At 43.9% G+C, this 27,535-nt stretch overlaps 1 protein-coding gene across 3 annotated transcripts; it reads left to right on the forward strand.

Moving 5' to 3' along the window:
* Nucleotides 1-27,222, forward strand: LOC113426393 (uncharacterized). Of its 3 annotated transcripts, none has more exons than XM_087952921.1 (6): nt 1-61; nt 7,118-7,742; nt 10,617-10,737; nt 17,390-17,442; nt 20,366-20,486; nt 21,165-27,222. In XM_087952921.1, the coding sequence occupies exons 2-6, from the start codon at nt 7,269-7,271 to the stop codon at nt 22,793-22,795; spliced, it is 2,400 nt and encodes a 799-aa protein (XP_087809047.1). In that variant the 5' UTR covers nt 1-61; nt 7,118-7,268; the 3' UTR covers nt 22,796-27,222. The 3 variants fall into 3 exon arrangements, with proteins under 3 accessions (XP_087809047.1, XP_087809048.1, XP_026544532.1); XM_087952922.1 differs by lacking the exon at nt 1-61 and adding an exon at nt 99-125; XM_026688747.2 differs by lacking the exon at nt 1-61 and adding an exon at nt 103-277.
* Nucleotides 27,223-27,535: the final 313 nt, after the last annotated feature.

Below are 27,535 nucleotides of genomic sequence, written 5' to 3' on the forward strand. Positions count from 1 at the left end.
CAAGCCACCTCCCCATCCGGATTGGCCAGCCTATCCTTCGCAGCAGCGGCCGGACGGGGAGGTAGGGGTGGGGGGTTGGATGCAAGCGAAGAACGACGGGTCGGATGCGAAAAGGGTGGGGCGAGGTGTGAGCCGGCTGTGTGTGCGCGCGCGCGCGTGTGGTGGTGGTAGTGTGGGGGGAGCGGGCTGAGTTTGGGTCTGGGGGTCCACCCCGCCCTCTTGCTCAGCGTCTCTCCCCGGGCCTTTGTTTCCCCCATCCGAAGGGCGGGAGCCGCCGGTGAGTCCCGATCTTGAGCCGTGGCTTTGGGGATCGAGGTGCCAAAGGAAGGCGGAGGAAGGGGAAGCCAGGAGCGGGAGAGAGAGAGACAATGCAAGGAGGCCTTTGGAGTCTCGGGCTGGGGAGGGTTGGGGGGGGAGGAGGAGGGAAGAAGGGAAAAGAGTAGGTGGGAAGATCAAGGCCCCCTCCCTTCTGGGACGCCCCCCCTCCCTTCTGGGACCCCCCCCCCAAAAAAAACAATCTCTGCCCCCTTTTGCATGCGGTTCCTCCCTCCCGGAGGGATATTTTGGCACGTCTGACAGCTGTTTTTCCCCATCCACCCCCCCCCCCGCCGCCTCCAAATCCCGTCTCTTTGGGATGGGAAAGGGCGAAAGCGGAGCCCCGAAAGGGGGAGGCGTAGCGTTTTAAACCCCTCCCCGTCCCCCCGGATCGGGGGTTGGGAGAGGGGTCTCCAAGGAGCCGCTGGGTGGAGTGAGTTGAGTCCAAAAGAGCTGGGGTTGAACTGGGAAAAAGTTACACGGTTTCGGGTTTGGTCTGTTGTGCTTATTCATTGTGAGGGGGCTCTGGGGGGTAACATAAGCCCCCCCACACCCTCCTCTAATTTTCTCCATAGAGGTTACAATCCAGAAAAAAACAAACAAACAAACCTGGCCCTTAGGAAAGACTTAAAAATGTCTCAACCTTAGCGGCTTTTAAGCCGGGTGGGCTTCAGCTCCCAGAATTCCCCCAGCCATCATGGCTGGCTGAGGAATTCCGTATTAGATTAGAACATTAACCAGAGTGGGAAGGGACCTTGTAGATCATCTAGTCCAACCCCCTGCCCAAGCAGGAGACCCTACACCATTTCTGACAGATGGGAGTCCAAGAGAAATAGAATAGAATAGAATAGAATAGAATAGAATAGAATAGAATAGAATAGTTTTAACAGATAATCAGAGTTGGAAGGGACCTTGTAGGTCATCTAGTCCAACCCCTGCCCAAGCAGAGACCCTACGCTATTTCTGACAGATGGGCATCCAATAGAAATAGAGTAGAATAGAATAGAATAGAATAGAATAGAATAGAATAGAATAGAATAGAATAGAACAGCTTTAACAGATAACAGATAATCAGAGTTGGAAGTGACCTTGTAGGTCATCTAGTCCAACCCCCTGCCCAAGCAGAGACCCTACACCATTTCTGACAGATGGGAGTCGAATAGAATAGAATAGAATAGAATAGAATAGAATTCTTTATTGGCCAAGTGTGATTGGACACACAAGGGATTTGTCTTTGGTGCATATGCTCTCAGTGTACATAAAAAGAAAAGATACATTCATCAAGAATCGTAAGGTAGAATAGAATAGAACAGAATAGAATAGAATAGAACAGCTTTAACAGATAATCAGAGTTGGAAGTGACCTTGTTGGTCATCTAGTCCAACCCCCTGCCCAAGCAGGAAACCCTGCACCATTTCTGACAGAACAGTCAACCCATGGAACAGAAGTTGCCCTCAGAAGTTGTGGGAGCACCATCACTTGAGACTTTCAGGAAGAGATTGGACTCCCATCTGTCAGAAATGGTGTAGGGTCTCCCGCTTGGGCAGGGGGGGTTGGACTTGATGACCTACAAGGTCCCTTCCAACTCTGATGATCTGTTATCTGACAAATGGCAGTCCAATCTCTTCTTGAAAGTCTCAAGTGATGGCATTCCCACAACTTCTGAAGGCAACTTCTGTTCCATGGGTTGATTGTTCTCACTGTCAGAAAGTTTCTCCTTATTTCTAGTTTGAAAATCTCCTTGTTCAGTTTCCATCCATTATTCCTTGTCTGGTCTTTGGGTGCTTTAGAACAGGAATCGCCAACCTTTTGGAGCTCAGGGACCACCAAACTCATAATTTTAAATCCCATGGACCACTAATAAGAATTTTGACCGAGGGTGGGTTGCTGACGTTTTCCCAGGGTCTCTGCTGCTTTCTGGGAAAATCCCTAAAAAGTTTGCAGAAAAATTTCCCACCCCGTTTTCCTACCGACCAATCATTCTTTATTTGGGATTGCAGGATACCGTCTCCAGCTCCGTTCTCGGGAGATACTTTAGCTTCATGCAAGGAAAGCAGCAGATGCAGCAAAGTCTTTCTTTCTCTCCCCAAACTCTGCCAGAAATGAGTCTTTGTGACACTTGTCACGCCAGTGCGGCCTCTTGGAGCAGGATGCCTTGCAGAGTCCCAAAGACTCATTTCTGACAGAGTTTGGGGGAGAAAGGAAGACTTTGCTGCTTTCCTTGTGTGCAGCCAAAAGCAGAAGAAGAAAGAAGCAGAAAGTAGCAGCCTGGTGGACAGGCAAGGTGTGTGGGGAGAGTGGGGCAAGTTCCCCCTCCACCCTTTCCCCCTCCCCTCACTATTTTGTGTTGTTTGCAATGCAAGCGACGCAAGCCTTGTGTTCCCGCGGGCCGTGTGGGCGGCACAGCCTTGTGTTCCCATACAGCCTGGATTAATTGCTTTGGGAGGTGTTTTGGGGGTGACATTTCTCTGAAGACCACCAAAATTTTCTCGTGGACCACCAGTGGTCCCCAGCCCACTGGTTGGCAATCACTACTTTAGAAAATAGCTTGACCCCTTCCTCTCTCTGGCAGCCCCTCAAGTATTGGAAGACTGCTATCATGTCTCTCCTGGTCCTTCTCTTCACTAGACTAGCCAAGCCCAAGTCCTGCAATCGTTCCTTGTAATATTTTAGCCTCCAGTCTCCTAATCATCCTGGTTGCTCTTCTCTGCACTCTTTCTAGAGTCTCAACGTCTTTTTTATTCTGGGAGTTGAAGTCCATCATTCTTAACATTGCCAAGTTGGGAGCCCCCTGCGTTAGAACAGGGTTTCTCAGGCTTGGCAACTTGGAAGTCCTCGGGTGGATTTCAACTCCTAGCATTCCTCCAGCCAGCCATGGAGTTGCCATCCACCCATCATCAAGGTTGAGAAACACCGCATTACAATACGACAAAAGAACCAGTTGCATGAAAGTAATGATGGGGGAGGAGCTGAATCCTGCCTTTTTTTTTTTTATAAAGGTACAAAAAAAAAGAAGTCACAACTTCCTGTCTGAATGCAAAATTATTCATGAACTAGCTCGAAACCTGTGCTTCGCTGCGAAACTATGTGATCGGGTTTAGTTTTTGGGGTGAAAAATAAGGTGGCGAAATTGTGCCTCTACCTGCCAGCATCCATCGGTATTCGTCTGGCTAGCCTCCTGTCAGTGCGTGAGAGACTTGAGGGCTGTTTGGAAACTGAAGCATGGAAACTGAAACAGTATTTGCTGTGTGAGCAAGAAGGAGACAGCAAGGAGCCTGGGCGTGGCTTAGCTCAACTGTTCCATATTCAAGCTGGTTGCTGCTTTGAAACTGAAACTCCTCTGCTTGTGTTTTGCATTTGGAACAGATTTCTTTTCAGGTGGGGAGGGGGAGTAGAACTCCTTAGCATCAGAGCACGTTAATAATAATAATATAGGAAATACTAATGCTCTGATGGTCATTTCGAAAAATCCTTTCTTAGCGAGCACCTAGAAGCCAAGAGGAACATACATGCCAAATTTAAAGTTTGCAGACTTTACGGTTCTGGAGATTTTGTGATTGATTTTTGTGATTGCCAGCTGCTTCAGAACCTTGGGTGGGGGGAGATAATCCATCTGGTCCTGATGATTTGAATTCTCCTAGAGTGGATAGGTATTCTTTTACCCTTTTCTTGCTTATTTTGACTTTCATTCCTAATCTGCATTTTACAGTATTATTATTTTTTTGATAGGTTGGACTGTTCTTTCCTTTTGTGTAAAGACAGATGCAGAAAAATGAGTTAAGGGGTTCTGCTTTCTCCCTGCTGCTTGTCATCTTCTTGCCATTTTCTCCCCTTAATGGACCAATTGTTTCAATGGTTTGTTTGTTTGTTTGCTTGTTTACGTGTTGAAAGAAGCTTTTGTTTTGGGGTTGTTTTTGATTTTAGTTCAATCTGAGCCTTTGCTTTCTTGACTTCATCTCTACAGATTTGGGCTATCTGCTGATATTCTGCCCTCTTTCCACTTTTTGTACTTGTCCTTTTTGTCTTTTCATTTATCAAAGAGTTTTTATGCAGCCAGGCCGGTTTCTTTTGAAGAGGAGTTGTTTTTCTTCTTCATTGGTATTGTGCTAGACTTGGCTTTTATACTCCGACATTTCAAAGTTTCCAAAGCTTCTGAGGTTGTTTTCCCCTTGAGAATCTTCTCAAGCTAAGTTTATTGAAATCAGTTCTATAAAAATCCAAAACTCTAGTTTGACTTTGTTCTATGCTTGTGCTTGCATAATGTTGAATTCCAGTGTTGCATGATCATTCCCACCCACCCGCCAAGGTTCCTATAACTTCAACATCTATCATTTCATCTCTGTTAGTCAGAATTAAGTCCAGTATGGCTGACCTTCTAGTTCCTTCCTCTATCTTTAGGGAGTCAAAGGCATCTGGTAGATTTGTCAGGAATTTGTTTGATCTTCCACTAGGTGCAGAGTTTGTCTCCCAGTTGATGTCAGGGTAGTTAAAGTCCCCCATTACTATTGTGGTGTGCTTCCTACATGCTTTAGTTAACTGACTAGCCAAAAAAATAAATCTATTTCCTCTGTTTGGTTAGGTGACCTATAATATACACCTATTGCAATGTCATTCAAATGCATTCAAGGGGGTTTGCGCCATTGCTCTACTCTTATTTTTGTAGAGATATAGTTATTTCTTATATGTAGTGCAACTCCACCTCCTCTTTTATTAGGCCTGTTTCTTTTAAACAATTTAAATCCTTCTAGTTGTGTGTTCCATTCATGGGTTTCATCCCCCCAAGTTTATATAATGGCAACAATATAATATCTGCCCTCATGTATTTGGATTTCCATTTCACCCTGTTTATTCCTCATACTTTGTGCGTTGATGTGTAAGTATTTGAGTGCTTTTTTAATTGACCCTGTGTTTGTTTTCTACATACAGTAATCCATTTTGTGTCTGAATTCCCCTTCTTCCTTACCGCCTATTTTGTACATACGTTTGTACCTTAAAATAGTAGTCTTTCTGGCTTTGCAAACCGGTAGCGGTGATGATAGGGAGTGGGGATGGTTCCATGCGAGCAACAGGTGTGCACAGCTGTATTTGCACAAGCGGTCGGCTCGCAGGCACGCCGTTTGCACAAATGGAGCTTCGCGCATGGACACGCTCACCTGCCTCTCATGCAAATGGAGCTGCCCATGTACATGTGTGCGAGCCCACTCCATGCATGGCCTGATTCTGAATGGGCTGGGGATTGGGGACCCCTGCCTTAAGGTAGGTACATACTGACGTTTGTGCCTTAAGAGTGGAGCAGGAAAATGTGCCAAGACATGCATGGTGGTTGGGTATAGCATCCTAGGGCCGTGATGGCGAACCTATGGCACACGTGCCACAGGTGGCATGCAGAGCCATTTGTAGCTTCAGGCAAACTTACCTCACTGCGCATGTGTGTGCCTCACAGCTGATTTTCAGCCTCCCAGAGGCTTGAGGAAGCTTCTGCAGGCTTCTACAAGCTTTGCAGGCCGAAATCTAGCCCTGTTTTGTCACTTCCGGTATTTTCAGGAAGTGACAAACGGGCTAGATTTCAGCCTACAAAGCTTGTAGAAGCCTGCAGAAGCCTTCCTCAAGCCTTTGGGAGGCCGAGAAAAACCTTGAACCGGCCCAAAAATCAGCTGTGAGGCGCAGTGCAGGTAATGGGTGGGAGGGATGCATTGGGGATGTGGGGTGGGTGCATTGCCTTCTGGGTGCTGGCATAACACCCTGTAAGCTATCATGTTATTTCTTCAGGGGTGGGCTGCTACAGGTTCGCACGGGTTCGGGCAGTCCTCTACCTAAGATTCTGCACAGTTCGGCAAACCGGTAAATCCTACCCCTGGCTGGCCCCGCCCTGCCTGCCCTACCCCCACCCAGGAGTCCCCACGTGGCCTGTTTTGGATACCAGGTAAATATAGGCTCAGGAGAGGGCGCGGGGCAGGGGCTCTGGAAGGCAGGAAACAGAGGGCCCCTGGAGGCCGGGGGAGGCTGTTTTCACCCTCCTGGAAGCTCAAGGAAAGCCTCCGGAGCTTGGGGAGGGTGACAGATGGGCCACCTAGAAGGCCGGAAACAGGCCTGTTTCCAGCCTCTGGAGCTTGGGGGAGGCCGTTTTTGCCCTCCCGGAGGCTCCAGGAAAGCCTCCGGAGCCTGGGTAGCGCAAAAACACCCCTCCCTCCCGCCGCCATGGTGCAGAAGGCCCACCATGGCAACATCCACCCAGCAACTGGGCAGAGAAATTTTTGAAGCTCATCCATGGATTTCTTTGCTTAGGCAGATCATGTGAACACAGCGGTTGTCTTTTGCTAACTTGGGTTTAAGGTTTTTTTTACCCACAGCATGTGAATCAGGTCTTGGTGTCAGGATTCCGGCAGGAATTACCCCAATTAAATCATGAGTCTCGAGCCAAACTTCCAAAACTTCAAAAGGATTTATTGGGAGTTAACATGTCCGGCACTGCCTGGGTATAGCCAACTCTGAGGCACTTAATTCATTGTCACCCTTGACCCTGGTTTTCCTCCCACCGCCTGGGTGTATCATATTTCATATTCTCCAATGGGACACATCCATAGCCCAGAGTCATCAATCATGTTCTCCAAATTAGAATTTTGCGCAGCAGAAACTTCAGTCGCCTAGTTACCATCTTTGAAAAACTATGTATGGAATGCACTTTCTATTTCCAAGCTGCCGCACTGCTCCCCCCTCTCTTTCTGTTGGCAACTCTAAAAAGACCATAGAAATATTTTATGAGTTGAAACTTGGTGTTTTTGTTTTTTTTGCTTGTCTGCAGGCAGAGGAGCTGCAAAAGGACTGCATAACAGTGTCCTCTGTCACAAGGGTCTATCCAAGCCCTTTTTGGGGGCTTGGCGGGACTTGCCACCCCCCCCCCACCCCCCCCGCTGTTTGGGCCAGTCTTTGTCGGGAAGAGGAGGCCTTGAACAATGCCGTCGGAAATGACCTTGCAGGACAGGCCAAAGATGGCCACATCACAGGCCGCGCTAGATCACAGATCGGAGAAGAAATCAGGGAAGAAGAAGGTCTGCCCAGAGGCCAAAAGGGCTCCGTATCCTCTCCGGGGTTCGAGCAGCAGAAAACCTGGGGTGCAGAAGGTCCCGATCAAGGACACGCCCAGTTCCGATGTCCGGCGAGAACAGTTCCGGCAGTTTGCCTACCCGGATGCTAAGGGTCCCCGAGAGGTTTGCAGCCAGCTCCACGATCTTTGCCACCAGTGGCTGAAGCCGGAGGTCCACTCCAAGGCCGAGGTGCTGGACCTGGTGATCCTCGAGCAGTTCCTGACCATCCTGCCCCCGGAGATGAAGAACTGGGTGCGGGAATGTAAAGCAGAGACCAGCTCCCAGGCGGTGGCCTTGGCCGAAGGCTTCCTGCTGAGCCAGGCGGAGGAGAAAAGGCAGCAGGTGAGAACAGGGCTGGAGCATCCCTCTCTCGCCTGCTTTCTGCTCACCGCATTTTAGGATAGGATAGAGAATGGAAATATATGGAGTGGAATGAAATGGAATGGAATGGAATGGAATGGAATGGAATGGAATGGATGGAATAGAATAGAATAGAATAGAATAGAATAGAATAGAATAGAATAGAATAGAATAGAATAGAATAGAATAGAATAGAATAGAATAAGGAATAGGAAAATGGGATAGGAGAATGGGATAGGAGAATGGAATCGAATAGAATAGAATAGAATAAGGAATTGAATAAAGAATAGGAAAATGGGATAGGAGAATGGGATAGAATAGAATATGGAATGGAATAGAATATGGAATGAAATGGAATAGAATAGTATATAGAATGGAATTGAATTGAATTGAATTGAATGGGGAATTGAATAAGGAATAGGAAAGTGGGATAGGAGAATGGAATGGAATAGAATTATGGAATTGAACAGAATATGGAATGGAACAGAATATGGAATGGAACTGAATGGAATGGAATGAATGGAATGGAATGGAATAGAACATGGAATGGAATGGAATAGAATTGAATAGAATCAAATAAGGAATTGAATAAGGAATAGGAAAATGGGATAGAAGAATGGAATGGAATAGAGTAGAATATGGAATGGAATTGAATGGAATAGAATGGAATGGAATAGAACATGGAATGGAATAGAATCGAATAGAATCAAATAAGAAATTGAATAAGGAATAGGAAAATGGGATAGAAGAATGGAATGGAATAGAGTAGAATATGGAATGGAATTGAATGAGAATATAGAATGGAATAGAATGGAATGGAATAGAATGGAATAGAATAGAATAGAATAGAATAAAATAGAATAGAATAGAATAGAATATGGAATTGAATAGAATATAGAATAGAATAGAATAGAATAGAATAGAATAATAGAATAGAATAGAATAGAATAGAATAGAATAGAATAGAATAGAATAGAATAGAATAGAATATGGAATGGATGGAATGGAATGGAATAGAATGGAATGGAATGAATGGAATGGAATAGAATAGTATATGGAATGGAATAGAATTGAATTGAATTGAATGGGGAATTGAATAAGGAATAGGAAAGTGGGATAGAGGAATGGAATGGAATAGAATATGGAATAGAATAGAGTAGAGTAGAATAGGGAATAGGAAAATGGGATAGGAGAATGGAACAGAACAACAGAATAGAACAGAATAGAATAGAATAGAATAGAATAGAATAGAAGAATAGAATAATGATTAATAATAATAATAAAGTCAATGTGGAATCTAGATTCGCTTAACAACCATGTTACTCTAACATCTGCAGTCATTCACTTAACAATTGTGGAGAGAACGGTCATAAAATGAGGCAAAACTCACTTAACAACGGACTTGCTTAGCAACAGAAATTTTGGGCTCCATTTTGATCGCAAGTCAAGGACTACCTGTGTACAAGTCGCAATATTAATGTTGAATATTCAACCAGATTTCCTCCCCGCCCCTTTTCTGCTACAGGTAATCCTCGTGTTACGGCCAAAATTTCTGTTCTTAAATGAAACACTTAAGTGAGTTTGCCCCCATTTTACGAGTTTTCTTGCTGCCGCTGTGAAGTGAATCACACTGCATTTGTTAAGTTAGTCACACAGCTATTAAGTGAATCTGGATTCCCCATTGACTATGCTTGTCAGAAGGTCGCAAAAGCTGATCACGTGACCGCGGGACACTACAAACCATCATAAATATGAACCAGTTGCCAAGCGTCTGAAGTTTGATCACGGGACCATAGGGATGGTACAACGGTCGTAAGTGTGAACAATGGTCATAAGTCACTTTTTTCAGGGCCATTGTAACTTTGAATGGTCACTAAATGAACTGTTGTAAGTCAAGGGCTGTAACAGAATAGCAGATTAACAGAGTTGGAAGGGACTGTGACGACCCAGGGTGGGATACAAAAGCAACCAAGTCACAAAAACAGGTGAAGTCCCTTTAATTGCTTCAACTTGGCTTCAAAGATCCAATTATCATTGACTGGAGAAAAAAGTCCCCCACAAACAGTTTCGAAAAGGAAGAACTTCCGTTCAAACTCAAAATACATATTAATTATAAATAGGAAAAAACTACACAAACTATACTGAAGCAATTAATGAGACAAGGCAGGATAAGGGCTTGAAGATGTCCACAGATATCGAAATACACACACTGGGAAGGACGCCAGAACTCAGATAAGAACTGACAGACTAGACATATATTCACGCTTTGCTTCCAGCACTGGGCCATGCGCAGTTTGTCCTTTTAAACAGTCCTCACAGCTGCAGCCCATGAAGGGGATCGGGGCTGTTTCCTCCCCCATAGACCACGCCATTGACATTTCTCCATTATCCGCTCGCTCCTCCCTGCGTGCCCTAGGATGAAGAGGGGATGGGCCTGCGTCTACCTCTGAATGCCCAGCCGGCCTGTGCCCTTCCCCAGTTTCCTCCATAACCTCCAGAGCCACACCCCCACTCCCTGTCCGCTGTTCCTCCTCTCCCTCGGAGTCAGGTTCTAACAGGGACATGACAGGAGCCTTGTAGGTCATCTAGTCCAACCCCCCGCCCAAGCAGGAGACCCCACACCATTTCTGACAGATGGCCATCCAGTCTCTTCTTGAAAGCTTACAGTGATGAAGTTCCCACAACATCTGAAGGCAAAGCTGTTCCATTGGTTGATCGCTCTCATTTGTCAGAAAATTTCTCCTTCTTTCAAGGTTGATCCGTTTCCATCCATTATTCCTACTACCTGTATTTCTTTTCTCGTCTTTCTCTTTGTTCCTTTGGGGTTAACTCTTTTCTCTTTTTTTTCCTTTGGAGGACCGAGTTGTGACAGAACCCACCAACTTTCCCAGGGTAGGAAAAAAACCACAGGGGCCTCAACCAAAGCCGCCCGTAAGGCAGATCAAGCAAGAAATGGACAAGATTGCCATTCCATTAGGTAAGTGCTTGGAGGCCATTTTCCAGCTTTGCCTTTTGCTGGTGAACGTAACTAAAATTATACCAACCGTTGTGCTGTCCTGAATCAATGCAGATGTAAATCTGGATTAGGCAGCTATTTGAAATTAGAGGCATTTCTTTTCTCCCAAAAAAAGGCTGTCGTGGTAAGTTAGTCAAAATCATAAAAAGCTCTCAAGGAAAATGCGGACTGCTGTTTTCCCAGACAGAAAACATGGATGGCAAGGAATTAAATGTCTTTTTTTAAAAAAAAAAAAATTTTTATTGGTTTTTAAAAACAAACATAAACAAACAAAACATAAAAACATCAAGTTGTCTTCCATAAGTGTACATACAGTGTGCCGGTTGGTTTACAAATTGTTTTGTGCTTCCATTTCGTAGTCTTCAATTACATTACATATAATCTCATATTTTCAATCAAAAACTAAATACCTTAGTATCATTATTAATCGATCATTTGACTATGCTTTTATTCATTCGTGTTTTACAAGATAACCATAGTTTACTTAATTTATTGTATAACAGTTCATATTATCATCCCAAATCTATCCTAAAATCATTTTGTAGTTATAAGAAGAAAGAAGTACATCTTTATATATTTATTATTTTCTAGAAATCTACATATTTCATTACTGTACTTTATTATCTAACCATTGATAGAAAAGATCCCAAATTTTATAAAATTGTTTATCCTCTTGTTCTCTAATTTCAAATGTCAATCTACTCATTTCAGCACATTCCAATATTTTCTTAATGATTTCCTCCTGTGATGGTATCTTCTCATTTTTCCAGTTTTTAGCAAATACAATCCTAGCCGCTGTTAATACATTTACAATCAGGTATTTCAAGTCTTTACTATAGAGTTCAGGTAAAATTCCCAATAAAAATATCTCTGGTTTCAAGTCTATGTTTTTTCATCATTTTCTCCAACCACATGTGGATTTTAGTCCAGTATTTTTTGGCATCCGCACAAGTCCACCACATATGGTAAAATGAGCCAGGTGTCTGATGACATTTCCAACATTTTTCGGATTTATTCTTGAACATTCTTGCTATTCTTGTCGGGGGGAAATGCCACCTGTAAAACATCTTATACAAATTTTCTTTATATGCTGTTGACATTGTCATTTTATAATTTTGAGACCACAATTTTTGCCATTTCTCTAAATCAATCCCATATCCAAAATTCTTCCCCCAAGCAATCATAGTTTCTTTAACTTGTTCTTCTAGTTTAATTTCTAATAAATATCTATACAATTTTTTAATCATCTTTTCATCAGTACCTGTCAAAATCTTATCTAATTCAGTCAATTTGTCATACCACCTTCTGTTTTAGAATCTTTATCATATCTTGAATGTATTTGCACATAAGAAAACCAATTCATCTTCATACCTTGTTCCTCTAGTTTTTGCATAGATTTAAGTTCACCCTTTTCATTCAGTATTTCACCATATCTAACTGTTTGTTCCTTTTTGTATATTATAGGATACGAAAATGCTTCAATAGTCAATAACCAGACTGGAATTTTCAAGTAACATTGTCTTTTAATCTTCTCCCAATTTAACCACAGAGACTCCCATATATAATGTCTTCTAAAATACCCCTGTGTTTTAGTTCCTTTGTACCATAAAAAAGCATGCCACCCCAACAACAGATCATGTCCTTCTAATGTCAACAATCTAGCATTTCTTAATGTTATCCATTCCTTAACCCACATCAGATTTGTAGCTTGGTAGTACAATTCCCAATTAGGCAAACCAAGTCCTCCTCTAATTCTAGCATCTTGCAAGCGTTTTAACTTTATTCTCGCTTTCTTACCTTGCCATATATATTTCAACACAATTTTATTTAAATCTTCAAAATAATATTTTCCAAGCCTAATTGGAATTGTTTGAAACAGATATAAAATTCTGGGTAATATATTCATCTTAATTGTTGAGATTCTCCCTATTAGTGAGAGTTGTAAGTTTTTCCATTTCGCCAAATCTAGCGCTATCTGCTGTTTAAGTTTAATATAATTATTCTCTTTTAATGTACTACATCTTGCTGTCAAATATATCCCCAGATACTTGATCTTATTCGTGACTTGAATTTTCAATAGGTCTGCCAGTTCTTCCTTTTGTCTTAATAGCATATTCTTTGTCAAAATCTTTGTCTTATCTTTGTTTATTTTCAAACCAGCCACCTTTCCATATGTCTCTCTCTTTTCTATCAATTTTGATGCTTTTTCTAAAGGGTCTTCTAAGATGAAAACCAGATCCTTCTTCTCTTTACTGCCATGGCAAACTTGGCCTTGATCATCTATTAACTGCAATATTTTCCTTGATTCTTTCTCTTTTCTCAATTTATATGCTAACCATCTACCTGGTTTATTTGCATCTTCAAAGTAGTTCTGTTTAGCACCTCTAATTTTCTGTGCTAATTCTTCTTTTTCTATTTGACCCATTTTGTGTTTAATTATATCCATTTTTAACTTGATGTCCTTTTTCTGTGGCATTTTCTGTAGCTCTTTTTCAAGTCTTTTATGCTCATCCTCTAGGGCCTTAGAGGCTAGCCTTTTCATATTATTCCTTTTCCTTGTATAATCTATTATCAAGCCTCTAGCAAATGCCTTCATTGTGTCCCATACATTCTGAATTGATGTATCTTTTTTGTTTTCTCTAAAGAAAAAGGCCAACTCTTTCTCCATCCACTGTGTAAAGTCTTTTTCCTTTAAAATAGTATTATTTAACGTCCATCTAGATCTTCTTTTTTGTCCTTTCCATTTAATTGTCATTGGATTGTGATCTGCTGAAGTACTTGTTTCAATATTTATTTCTTGAATGTTAGGTATTAATTCTGTTGACATCCATATCATATCTATTCTGGACCATGATAAATGTCTATTTGAATAGAAAGTATATTGTTTAGTTTTAGCATTTCTTTCTCTCCATGTATCTTTTAAGTTTATTTCATCTACCATTTAAAAAAAAGATTTAGGGAGAGTCTTTCTGTTTTGCTTTGTTGTTTTCTGTGCTGTATAATCCAATTTGTTTTCTACAATTCCATTAAAATCTCCCATCATAACTATATTAGCATAGTCCAATTCAATTATTTTCATATGTAGTTTTTTGTAGAATTCTTCTTGTTTCTCATTCGGAGCATATATTGCAATCAGGAGTGTTTTCATATTATTGTCCATTATTTCCACCATTAGTATTCTTCCATCATCATCAGTATAAATCAATTTTGCTGGGGTGATCTCTTTGATATATAAAACCACTCCTCTTTTCTTACATTGAGTCAAGGAAGTAAATATTTTCCCTAATTTTGGCTGTACCAACAATTGTTCATATTGTTTTTTAATATGTACTTCTTGTAGACAAATTATATCATATTTTAATTTCTCCAATTTATGAAAGGTTTTCCTTCTTTTAACGGCTGGGTTGAGTCCATTTATATTAATTGTAATCATTTTTTTCTCTTCCATGGTTATATTTTATAATTAGGTTTGGCAGCTCTCGTAGATCTTAATTCACGTTGTTCTTTGGCTTCCACCTTTCCACCTACTGCACCTTCTTCTTTTTCAGTCACCATTTGACAGTCCTCTTGGAATTCAATTAATGAGATCTCTTTTTCTGCTTCTTCCTCTTTCCTTCCAAAAAATTCTGTATAAAATAATTCCGCTTTCTCAATTGAGTCAATTCTATGTCTCTGTTCTTGCCATGTGAACATTAAATCTTCTGGGATCAGCCATCTATAGTTCACCTCTTTTTTGAGTAGCATTTTAGTCAGGAATCGGTATTCTCTTCTCATCTCTCTCACTCTTCTGGGTATTTGTTTCAAGACCATAATCTCCTTGTCTTTGTATTTCAATATTTTCTCTTTTGCCACTTGCTATATTTGCGTCTTAATAGCTTTCTTTGTAAATCTAATGTGAACTTCTCTTGGTAAGCTATTTCTCATCACATATCTTGTGAAGACTCGATAAACCTCATCTATTCTATCCATCATCTTCTCTTGAGTTATTTCCAAGGCTTCAGCCAGTATTTCTATCATTATCTCAGCTAGGTTTTGTCCTTTTTCTTCCTCTATGTTTTGAAATCTTAGATAGAATTCTGATTTATCCATCTCCCATCTCAACATGCCACTTTTATCTTGTTCAACCACCATTAATCTATTATCAATATCTCCAATCTTCTTGTCTCTTTGTTTATCTTCTTCAATTTTTTGGAATCTCTCGTCATACTTCAACATCATTTGTTGGATGTTCTCCACTTTTTCATCGGTTGTCCCTATTCTTTGTTCAATGCTCTCAGTTCTTTGTTCAATGTTCTCTGTTCTTTGTTCAATGTTCTCTGTTCTTTGTTCGATGTTTTCAATTCTCTTTTCAATATTCTCTGACCTTGCTTGGATATTTTGAATTCCTTGCATAATCATCTGCAGAGTCACTTTTTCTTGTTCTTTTTCTTGCTTTAACATTGTCTGTATTGAACATTGTCCTCCAGATGGTGGAGAGGAAGAAGTAGAAGTTGAGGAGCCAGGGGCTGTAAATTTCCTACTCATTTTAGGCAATTCAAAATCTTCAGGTTCTTCTAAACCTTAATCCAATTGTGAAATAACCAATTGTAGTTCAAAATAAAAATAGTAAAAAAAAAAAAAAAAGAAGGCCAGTAATAATAATAAAAAAAGGAAAAAGAAGAGAAAAAAAGAGAGGACAAAATTTCTTCAAGTTCTTGTATACCTTAATCCAATCAAAAATAAGATAAAGAAAAAGAGCTTTAAAAAAAGGAAAAAAGAGAAAAAAGAAAAAGAAAAAATTCTTCAGGTTCTTCAATACCTTAATCCAATTGAAAGGTCTCCAATAGAAAAAAAGCATAAAAATAAACCAAAAAAAGTAGATGAAAAAACAAAAATACCAGGGAAGGAAAAAAAATAAAAAAAAAACAAACGTAGAGGTTGGACTTCCCCCAAAAAAAAGAGAGAGAGAGAGAGAAAACAAAGGCAAGCTCCAACAAAGCCAAAAACCCAAACAGTTATTACAAAGAAGGGGATAAAAAAAAAAAAAGCAATAAAGCTGGTGAGGAGGGATAGCACAACTTAGAAAAAATAAAAAGGGCACACTGCACTTTATTTAATTATCCAAGGTTCTTATTATAGCTCTCTTCTCCAAAAACTTATCACCTTCCCCCCCCCCTACATTTCAACACCAGACTCCAGCTGTTGATGGAAACCCAGAAGAGCACCTGCAATAATACTCTCTCCTGCTCTTCCCTCTATCTTATCAAATAGCAATGTCCTTGAAAAAGAGTCTCAGTTCTTTCCTTCTCAGCTTTGTCTGATCACAGGGAAAAGAATATTTTCAAGCCTCTAGTTGGCAGTGTTACAAAGTTTCTTTGCTCTCACTTTCCCCCCTCCTTTTCCGAGCAGAATACAATGAGAGTTGATTAAAAGGAAAAAAAAGATATTTTTAAAAAATGAATTAACTAAAGGGACCCTCTAGGCTAAAATATTACAAAGTCAAAAAGGAGAAGAAAAAAATAAAATAAATAGATATGAACGAAAAAACCAGTCCAGTTTCAAAATACAAGATCGTATATAAAAAATCCAGCAATGAGAGAAAAAAAAACACATTACTTTGACACTCCTGTTTAAAATCACCGCTTAATCACTTCTGTAAAAACTTTTACAGATTCTTTCTTTCCCTTAGGGTGTCCTTTCAGATCTTAAAGTAAAAAAAAGTTCTCACCAAACCGGCATACTTTCTCGTCGCGATGCCAGCTAAATGTCTTTGATTGAGTTGGTTTAGATCAATGGTCTTCAAACTTGGCAAGTTTAAGACTTGGGGACTTCAACTCCCAGAATTCCTGAGCTAACATGACTGGAGGAGGAATTCTGGGAGTTGAAATCCACAAGTCTTAAATTTGCCAAGTTTGAAGATCCCTGGTTTAAATACATGTGTTTCAAGCATGGCCACCTTAAGACTTGTGGACTTCAACTCCCAGAATTCCCCAGCCAGCATGAAATGATGAATAATGACTCCAGAATGCTGGCTGGGGAACTCTGGGAGTTGAAGTCCACCCCTTACACGTTGCCAAGATTGAAAAACACTGTAGATAGTCATCCTTTTTTCAAAAGGCAACTGGACTTTCTGGTGTTTCTTTGAAGACCTTTCGCTTCTCATTCAAAAAGCTTCTTCAGCGCTCTTTCTTCAGAGCTGAAGAAGCTTCTTGCATGAGAAGAGCAACGTCTTCAAAGAAACACCAGAAAGTCCAGTTGCCTCTTGAAAAAAAAAGCACCTTTGGGACAACCATGACTGAAAATCTCCATAGACATTTAACTTTAAATAGTCCTCAACTTACAACAGTTTGTTAGAGACCGTTCAAAGTTGCTACATCACTGAAAAAAGTGACTGACGACTGTTTTTCACTGCAGCGTCCTCATGATCACATGATGAGATACAAATCAACCTTTCAGGTTTTCATACAACTGGAAACTTTTGAACAATAAATGAGAGTGTTGCATTAAGAGATTGGATCGTCTGAACAGTGCTCGCTTGGTTGAGTTCGTCAGTAGGAACCTTGACCCCGAGTTTGCCTTCCAGATCCCAGAAATCAAATCATCTTTGCCTTTTTTTTCTCTCTCTCTCCCCCAGGGAACAAACCACAGCTGGCCACTGGATGTAACCCACCTGCACAGCTGGATCATGTAAGGGAATAATCTCTCATAAAGATAATTTGGGATTCATCTCCTTGGATTCGACAGAATTTTTCTGCTGTTGGATACGGGTAGTTCTTTGACTTATAACCAGTGGTGGGATTCAAAATTTTTTACTACCGGTTCTGTGGGCGTGGCATAGTTTGGTGGATGTGGCATAGCTTGCTAGGTGTGGCTAGAAGGATATTGTAAAATCCCCATTCCCTCCCCACTCCTGGGGGAAGGTCACTGCAAAATCCCCATTCCTTCCCCATCCCACTAACCTGCTTTCCAGCTCCATTCTCCTGTGCAGGGCAACAAAAGAAGACCTAGATGATCAGCTGGGACTCGAGAGGTAGAGAATAGATGGGGGCAGGGCCAGTCAGAAGTGGTATTTGCTGGTTCTCCAAACTACTTAAAATTTCTGCTACCGGTTCTCCAGAACTGGTCAGAACCTGCTGAATACCCACCTCTGAAGAAGGTAAGAAATGATCTTGCAGGTAAAACTGAAAGCAGAACATGAAGAGCTGTTCAAGCAATGACAGCTTAGTGTTAGCAGGTGGTTGCTAAGCAACGTGTCATAAGGCCTACTTCAGTGGTGAGATTCAAATTTTTGTACTGCCGGTTCTCTGGGTGTGGCTTGGTGGGTGTGGCAGGGGAAGGTTACTGCAAAATCCCCATTCCCTCCCCACCCCACTAACCTGCTTTCCAGCTCCGTTCTCCTGTGCAGGGCAACAAAAGAAGATGCAACCTATCAGCTGAGACTCGGGAGGCAGAGAATAGATGGGGGCGGGGCCAGTCAGAGGCGGTATTTGCCGGTTCTCTGAACTACTCAAAATTTCTGCTAGTGGTTCTCCAGAACTGGTCAGAACCTGCTAAATACCATGTCTGCTATAACCATTCAAAATTACGACAGCCCTGACAAAGTGACTTACAACCATTTTTCACATTTACGACCATGCCATGTGATCCAAATTCAGACACTTGGCAACTGGTTCATATTTATGATGGTCGCAGTGTCCCGGGGGTCGCAGTGTCCCGCAATGTCACGTGATCCCCTTTTGCAACCTTCTGACAAGCAAAGTCCACAGGGAAGCCAGATTCACTTAACAACCATGTTACCAATGTAACAACTGCAGTGATTCATTTAACTATTATGACAAGCAAGATGGGGTAAAGTTCACTTAACCACTGTCTTGCTTAGCCCCAGAAATTTTGGGCTCGATTGTAGTTGTAAGTTGAGGACTACCTGTGTATCCCTAAAGTACCTGTGATGACCTTGGGCGTGGCACAAAGGCAACACAGTCACATAAGTAAGAAGAGTCCCTTTAATACCTCCAACTTTGCCCCCAATGTCCAGTTACCTTCGGCTGGAGAAAAAACTCTCCCAAGAACAGTCTTTAAGTAGAGGAAATTCAGTCCGAAAACTAAGTATATATAAATTATAAATAAAAACCAACACAAACCACGCTGCAGCAATTAACTGGACAGGGCAGGATAAAGGAATTGCAGACTTCAAAGGCCAACAAAACACACACAGTAGGGAAGATGCCAGGAACCCAGATAAGCCTCGACAAAACAAGATAATACACGATTTGTTTCAACAAGTTGCTGTGCGCAAACTCCCTTTTTAAACACTGTTCCCAACTGCAGCTAATGAAGGGAATCAGGGCCCTTTCCTCCCCCGTAAGCCACACAACTTGTTGTGGCCCCGATTCCCGAGCCTATGCTGTCAGAGGAAGAGGACCTGGAAGATGAGAAGGAGGAACTGGGAATGCTTTCCTCCCCAGGACCTTTCTCTTTGGCAATGCCTTCCTCCCTGGTAATGCCTCAGGTTCCATCAGACAACCGAGAGGAACAGCCTGAGATTAATCAGGAGGAAGGCATGTCGGAGCAGCCCCTGACAGGGAGTAAAGAGGAAGAGTGTTGGCTCGACCCCAAGCAGCGTCGTAGGGAGAAACGTGAGCAGCAACGTAGGAGGCATGGGAGGGTCAGAGGGTGAGCTGAGTCATTGAGCCACACCCCACGGGATAAAAGTGGGTGTGTTTTCTCCTTAAACTTTGTATGGGACAAAGTTTAACCTTACTTCAGATTTTCTCCGTGAATGGTTATTTTTGTGGACTGCCTTGTGATTTTCTGTGAGTAAAACTTTATTTGTTATCAGTTCGGACTTGGCAGACAGGACGTGTTGGAATGCCAAGAATATTATCAGTTCCAAAGAATTAACTCTGTGAAGTCCGAGCCAGCTTGCCTGCCTGTGTTTGTGTGTGTGTGTACTCTTTCATCTTTTGGGAAAGAGGAAAGGCGAGACAGAACACAACTCATGTTGCTCCTTCCTCCCTATGTGCCCTAGGATGAAGAGGGGTGGGCCTGGATCCTCCTCTGAATTCCCTCTCCCTTGCTCTCTGCTCTGCCCAGCCGTACTGTGCCCTTCCCCAGTTTCTTCCACAGCCAACTGAGCCACACTCCCATTCCCTGTCAGCTGCTTGGCCTCCCCGCACCCCGGAATCAGATTCCGACCGGGGCATGACAGAACCCTTTCTGAGGATGAAGCAGCCTCTTGTTCTGTCCCGCTGGATCCTCAAGACGCCCATTAGACTTTGCTAAGGAATGTGCTGCCTTAAATGTAAGAAGCCGACCAGAGGTGGGCTTCACATGATTTAACTGGTTCTCTTAGTGCAGAAACAAAAATGTGAGCGCAGACACGGCGATTTCATGCATGCAGCTTCCAGCATAACTTCTCAGGCAGCCACAGCGAGTAGAGCAGGCGAGGCACGGAAATCAGCTTGGCTGTTTGGGCAGGTGGGCGGATACTTAGGATGGGATAGCACCGGGGCAGGAGGCCTAGCCAATGGTCAAAACTACTGGTACAGGTGAACCGTTCTGAAGCGGCATCAGCCCACAACCACTGAAGCTGATGCTTGCTGCTTTTTAGGTGATGCTTGAGGAAGTCTCTGTGACTTTTAGTGAGGAGGAATGGGCGCTGCTGGATCCAGACCAAAGAGCTTTACACAGGGATGTGATGGCAGAGAACAGTGGCATTGCCTCTTCTTTGGGTAAGTTTCCTCTTAAAAAGAAAAAGGGTTGGTATATATATTAAATGAATAAATAAATAGATGATATAGGTAGGTAGGTAGATATAGATAGAATTATATTAGACTAGCTGGATACCCATGCTTCATGACAAAACTTGTGATCGGGCTATGCACCTCCCCCCACCTTGAGTCCGGAAGCAGTTCTATAGGTGAAAGGCATAGGCATTTTGGTGAGGTATTGATGTTTAGTACTATAAGGAGAAGTGGAGCATCTGCCAGTTTGAACTGAGGTAACAGAATGTGAGGCAACTGCAACTGGAACAGAGCTCTTTTCAGGTGGGAAGGGAGAATAGAACTCCTTAGAATCAGAGCGTGTTAATTACTGTATAAGAAATACTAATGACCTGATAGTCGTGTCGAAAAATCCTTTCTTAGCGAGCACCTAGAAGCCAAGAGGAACATATAGTAGATGCCAAATTTCAAGTTTGTAGGTTTTACGGTTCTGGAAATTTCGTGATGAGTGAGTGGTACTTGGCTTTTATATATAGATTAGATTAATTAGATTGACCGATAGATTAGATTAGATAAAGAGATTACATTGCATTGCTTTGCATTGCATTAATTTCAGAGAGAGAATGGAGAATGTTAGGCTTCATTTTATAATTTACCAAAAGTCTTTTTGTTTTTCTCTCCTGTCAGGAAGTGACTGGCTGGAGAGTGAAAGTGGAGAAATCTATGAGATATTGTTCGGAAAAATTGGAAGCGAAGAGGAGGACAAGCAGAGACCAGACACCGAAGCTGGCAAAGTGAAGGATGAATCTCCGGGTTCTTACAACACCGAATTCTACGAGCTTCCGGTCCGCGAAAAAATAGAAGATGGGATTGAATGGAGCCAATGCCTTCTGTGCGGCAAAGCCTTCAACTGCCAGTCGAGCCTGATCGCTCACTGGGAGAGCCACACCACCAAGAAGCCCCACAAATGCCTGGAGTGCGGGAAGAGCTTTAGCACCCGGCAGTACCTGGGCTGCCATCAGCGCGTTCACACCGGGGAGAAGCCCTTCAAGTGCGCCAAATGCGGGAAGAGCTTCAGCACCCGCCAATACCTTTCCTGTCACCAGAGAATCCACACCGGGGAGAAGCCCTTTAAGTGTCTGGAGTGCGGGGAGACCTTCTGCTGGGCCAATTCCCTGACCTTACACCAGATTGTCCACACGGGAGAGAAGCCATTTAAGTGCCTGGTGTGTGGGAAAAGTTTCAGCAGGAGCACCAGCCTTTCCTCCCATCAGAGGATCCACACGGGGGAGAAGCCATATAAGTGCTTAGAGTGTGGCAAGAGGTTCATCCACAACACCAGCCTCACGTACCACCGGCAGCACCACACCGGCGTGAAGCCCTACAAGTGTTCCGAGTGTGGCAAGAGATTCAGTCACAGGACTAGCCTGACCTACCACCAGCGCAGTCACACCGGCGTGAAGCCGCACTCCTGCACGGAGTGCGGAAAGAATTTCAGCACCCGCCAATACCTCATGTCCCACCAGAGGATCCACACAGGAGAGAAACCATACAAATGCACTGAGTGCGGGAAGCGCTTCGTCCACAGCACCAGCCTCAGCTACCACCAGCGCCTTCACCGCGGGGAGGAGCCCTTCCACTGTTCAGACTGCGGGAAAAGTTTCATCACGCGCCAGTGCCTGAATTCTCACCGCAGGATCCACACAGGGGAAGAACCTTTCAAATGTCTGGAGTGCGGGAAGACCTTCCGGCGACGCACGAGCCTTATTTCCCACCAGAGTATCCACCTGGGAGAGAAGCCGTACAAATGCCTGGAGTGCGGGAAGAGCTTCACAACCAGCAAATACATCCTTTCCCATCAGAGGATCCACACCGGAGAGAAGCCTTACAAATGCCTGGAGTGCGGGCAGACCTTCTGTTGGGCTAACTCCCTCACCTTGCACCTGATAACGCACACGGGAGAGAAACCCTTTAAATGCACAGAGTGCGGGAAAAGCTTCAGCCGAGCCACCAGCCTTACCTCCCATCAGCGCATCCACACTGGTGAGAAGCCGTATAAATGTCTGGTGTGCGGAAAGAACTTCAGCACTAACAGGTACTTGACGTGCCATCAGCGGATCCATATTGTCGACAAGGCTTACAAATGCCTGGTGTGCGGGAAGAGCTTTAGCACCAGCAAATACCTCAGCTGCCATCAAAGAATTCACACCGGAGAGAAGCCATTTAAATGCCTGGAATGTGGAAAGAGCTTCTGTTGGGCGTATTCCCTTACTTTACATCAAAGAATCCACGCCGGTGAAGACGGATTTAAAAGCTAGGAGTATGAAATTTACTTTTTTATTTTTATTTTTAAGCGGCGGAAGGATGAAGCAGCCCTTATCGTGAAAGGATTTCAGAGAAAACTGTGGAAATCACTGTGGAAAGAGATTCGTGTAGAACACAGACTCCATTTCTTTTCATTAGATATGAATTTATTTATAGAGATGCTTATTTTTATTTTTATTTGATGTGTTGGCCCATTGTGATTGTCCAGTGTTTCCGAAGGTTTCTTTGCCAGCCCTGCTTTCAGGCACTGGGAACTAGATTTGAATCTTCAGCACGCGCCACATCTAAGCGGTCGTCGGACCCCAATTTGAATTCTTGGAGCAAGAAGGAAAGAGTGTTTGTCTGAGCAGTGATCTCGCTTCTCGATGAGGACCAGAGACATGAGAGGATCTCTAGAAATGCCTGGAGTTTTGCCGGGGTCTTTCAGCTGGAGATGACGATTCAAGGATCCCCTATCGTAGGTTTGCTAGGAATATGCTAGCAATTTAGGATGGCTCACCCCTAGTACATCAAGATCCCGTGTGGGTTCCTACAAAATTGAGCTTCTAAAGTTCTGTGATCCAAGGATAATTGATCTTAATGAAAGTTGTCTGATCTATTTCTGTAAGACAGGGATCGCAAGTACCTTCTGATCCTTGGCTGCCACTAGCTGAAATGTTTGATTCTCTGGTTTTTGCATCGAAAGTAATGTATCGCTTCACGATGCTTTCCAGCTCTCTCTAAGTGGTTTACATACTCAGCATATTTCCCCCAACAATCTGGGTCCTCGTTTTACTGACCTCGGAAGGATAGAAAGACTGAGTCAACCTTGAGCTGGTGAGAATCGAACTGCTGGCAGCCGGCATTCCGCAGAAGTAGCTTGCAGTACTGCATTCTAACCACTGCACCACCATGGCTCAGTACCACCAAGTCTTCCAGACACAGAATTTCAAGAAGACACAGCTTCCAGCAATCGGAATCAGTGTGCAAGATTCATGCAACAACATTCAAGATTTCTGAGGGAGGGGGGAATTTTGTGGGTGTTCCCAATCTGTTTACTGTATTTTTTTTTAAATCAGGGTTACATCCCACCTTTGATCCTGGAGCTTCTCTGATGGGAAGTCTCTTCAGCTTATCTCCCCAGCAAAATTCGACACGGTAACCAGCTCCGAATCAACCAGAAGGTTTCCACAATGGAAGGTGGATTTGAACTCAGATCTTTCCCTCCTGGTCTCCAGTCCCAAACATCGTTCTTTTGTCCTAGGAATCCACAGAGGGGAGGAGGAAGTGAGGGGAAACACCTGTAGCCATGTCCTAGTGTAAACCTCAACCCTGACATACTTGTTTGTGGCATCAGCATGCAGGTACCTGAGAAACTAGTGTGATGTCATAACTCAAAATCATCTGGGGAGGTTTCTGTGATGGAGGATAGATTTGAACTCTGGGCTCTTTTGCATAATCTAATCCCAGAATTGCCAGTAAGGCCTTCTTCCTTGATTACCGTTAGTTGCCATCCAGTGTTTTTTGTCTTGCCTTCTAGTGCTTTGGAAAATAAGTTGGTCCCCTCGTCTTTGTAGAAGCGCCTCAAATATCCATCTCTTGCAACCTGGCTTGGAAGAGGGACTAATGTTTTGCAACAGGGCCCCCCACAATGCATTGCAATTATTCCAAAACGTGACTGCTGGACTGCTGATTTAGCGCCTCTGGATCTAATACTTCCCGTTCACCTCCTCTTCCTCCAGGCTGACTTTGAAAACATTTTGGGGATAACCGTCCCCGAAGCCATGACTCGAGCAGGCCGAATGGACTGTCCTTTCTGGGGTTTCTCCCAGCTGCGTTTCCCACCCATCATTCTAGGCTGCCTTCTGTGTGGGGACGTCAATCTTCACAGACAGTTTAGGAGCACTTGCACCCCTTTGAGACTTAGGGGAGGGTCATGGGTGGATCCAAGCAGCAGGGCCTTTTTGGTGGTGGCAGCGAGACAAACCGTCTGCCTGAACAACGGCCGTGGCATCATTTGACAAACTGCAAAAGGGAACTTTTTTTCCTGTGGGTCGCTTCCACGGCTAACATCTTGTGGCAATTTTCCTCCAGAGATCCGTTTGGGCCATGCTTTAACGCTGCTTCTCTGGTTTTAACTCTTGGTCCATGTTAGGGATGTGAAGAATGTTCAGGGCACAGATATACATGGGAAGAAGAGCTCTTTTTGAGAAGGCCATCCAAATATATAGCTGTCTGAGGGGTGTTAATCTGTGCACATGTGATGGCATGTAGTCCAGGGTCACGGGGGGTGGGGGAGGCTCCTTCACGGAGAGCAAAGGGACAATGTCCTATAGCAGTGGTGGCTAATCTTTTTGGGCTCCCATGTTGAAAATTTTGCGCGCGCTCACATGCCAGCAACCAGAAGGCAATGCGCGTGGGGGCCCCCATGCCCCATGCGCACACGCCCCCCCACATCCCTTACCTACACTGGGCATGTGAGTGCCTCCCAGCTGATTTTCTGCCTGTTAGATGCCTTTTACGGCCTCCCAGAGGCTCAAGGGAAACCTCTGTAGTCTTTGCAGGCTGAACAATGGGCCCGTTTTGTCACTTCCGGTATTTCTGTAAATACAGGAATCTCTAATACCACCGCCACCAACACTGACAGGGAAAGCCACCGGAATATAAACTGACCGCAAACCCCACTCCTTACTACTGTGTTTCCCCAAAAAGTCCGGGTCATAGTTTGTTTTGAAATCCCCTCCCCCCCACCCCAAAAAAACCAGCTAGGCCTTCTTTTTGGAGGGTTCTAATTATGGACTCATGGCGGTGGCACCAACAGCCCCCCAAGCAGGAACCCATTGCTGGCCCGCTTCTGCAGCCGCTTGCCGTCAGTCTCACGCATCGCCCTGGCCTTGTTTTGCCTTCAGATGCCTTCCGGAAAGCCTTCTGCAGCCGATAATGTTGCTCCAGAGGCCGGGGCGATGTGTGCAAGTGGCAGCAAGCGGCTGCAGAAGCAGCGGCCACAAAAGAAGGCGAGGCAGGTGTCAGGGTGTGCGAGGCCTGGTAATTAGGGCAGCTCCACCTCCCCATCCCCACCCTAGCTTGTTTTTCTACCTGCGTGCCTCGCCCCACCCCATGCCCCCCGGGGTGGGTGGGGTCTTAATTTGATCGCATGCGCTCCAAAATGTGATAAGGCTTCTTGTCAAAGTGGGTCATTTTCGGGGGAGCACTGATGATGTTACCTAGTTTGGGTAATGAAACATCTGCAAGAAAACAAGCTCAGAGAGCACCACGTGTTGTCACTTTGTTCTTCATGAAAGAGCCTCTCTGTCCTGTGACTCTGAACTGTATTCCACCACTGCACAAAATGGCTGACACAAAATGGCGCCATTTTGTCCCTCCTGAATAGACTTGCTCCAGACGAAAGTGGTTGGATGGGGAGGGTGATGATGGCCTGGGAAGGTGGGGAAGAAAGCAGGGTGGGCGTTGGGAGGCATCACCTGAGGACATCGGTGGCAAGGAAAGAAGACGTTGCAGGCTGGAGCTGGTGAGATATGTCACGCAGAGAGAAGGAGCGATGTGCGTCAAGCTTGTCCTGTCCAGATTTTGCTTCACTCCAAACCAAACAGCCCTTGAAGTACTTAAGAGTTTCTTACTGCTGGACTGTGGCTGAGTTTGGCAGAACTTCTGTAACACGACAGCCGGGCCCGGCGCTCAAAACAAACTGTTGATCCTGTCTCGGGCCCAGCCCTATGTTATTGATGAACTTTGGATAGATGTGTAGAAAAGTGGGTTTAATGGGAAAAGTAGTGTAGTAATCCTGTGTTTAAGCATTTTCTCCCCATTGTAGCAATCCGCTCAGGTGAGGCCCTGTGAATTGGAGAAGAGAGGTGTGAATCGATTTAGGAGTCCCCCAACTCCGGGGCCGCGGCCCATTCCCGGGGCTGCAACATCTTTGGAAACCGGGCTACCCAACCAGAGGGCAAGCGAGCACGTGCGTGCAGTTCTGTTTGTGCAAACGGAGTTGCACACGCTCATGCGTGCGCCTGCAGCTCACATGAAACCATCCTTTCCCCTCCCACCAAGTCCCCAAGCCGGAAAAGTTGGGGGCCACTGTCTTAGGAGACCAACTGAGACTCCGGTAGACTGGCAGCCTGAATTGAACTCAGGCTTTCAGGCGCCTTTGGGAAAAAAATCCTCTTCCGAACAGCCAGGCTTCGTTGTCGAGAATTCGGCTTTAGCGTCTAGAGCCACAGTCTGTTTTTCCACGGCGTTTCTTGTTTGAATGGTGCCAGTCTATGCATGTTTTAAGAGAAATCCAAGTGAGTTACATGCAGCTTTTGCTCTCTGTATTTTGATTGGGATTTTCGTTTTCCTCCTTTTTTTCTCTGTAATTTCATTTTTGTATACCTTCTTGTATAGCTAACTGGTTAATCTGTATTAAAAGCATGGAATTATGGATGGGTATTTGAGTGGCAGCTTTCGTGAGAGGTGTACAAAAGGCAGTGTCATACACCAGCCTAGTCTACAGTGGGAGAGGACAAATCACATATCACATCATGATACTGCGGTGAGGTCATGCATGGTATGACTGACATTATAGCAGCTGATAAAGGTAGTCCTTGGCTTACAACAGCTTGTTTAGTGACCGTTCAACAGGAATGGTGCAGTGGCCAAGAGATGGAGCCCTCACCTCACAATCGGGAGGCTGTGAGTTTGATCCTAGGGAGAGGCAGATATTTTGTCAGGTTTCCAAGTGATGAAATCCATTT

Source organism: Notechis scutatus, chromosome 2, assembly GCF_049901735.1.
Source record: "Notechis scutatus isolate UNSWTSFEM ecotype Mainland chromosome 2, rNotScu1.2, whole genome shotgun sequence".
NCBI lineage: Eukaryota > Metazoa > Chordata > Lepidosauria > Squamata > Elapidae > Notechis > Notechis scutatus.

What these genes read in the sequence shown, in the direction of transcription:
- LOC113426393 (XM_087952921.1), top strand. Translation starts at nt 7,269, where the DNA reads ATGCCGTCGGAAATGACCTTGCAGGACAGGCCAAAGATGGCCACATCA. An exon ending in CGGAGGAGAAAAGGCAGCAG is followed by an intron (nt 7,743 to 10,616) that starts GTGAGAACAGGG and finishes TTTCCTTTGGAG; the next exon opens with GACCGAGTTGTGACAGAACC. An exon ending in CACCTGCACAGCTGGATCAT is followed by an intron (nt 17,443 to 20,365) that starts GTAAGGGAATAA and finishes GCTGCTTTTTAG; the next exon opens with GTGATGCTTGAGGAAGTCTC.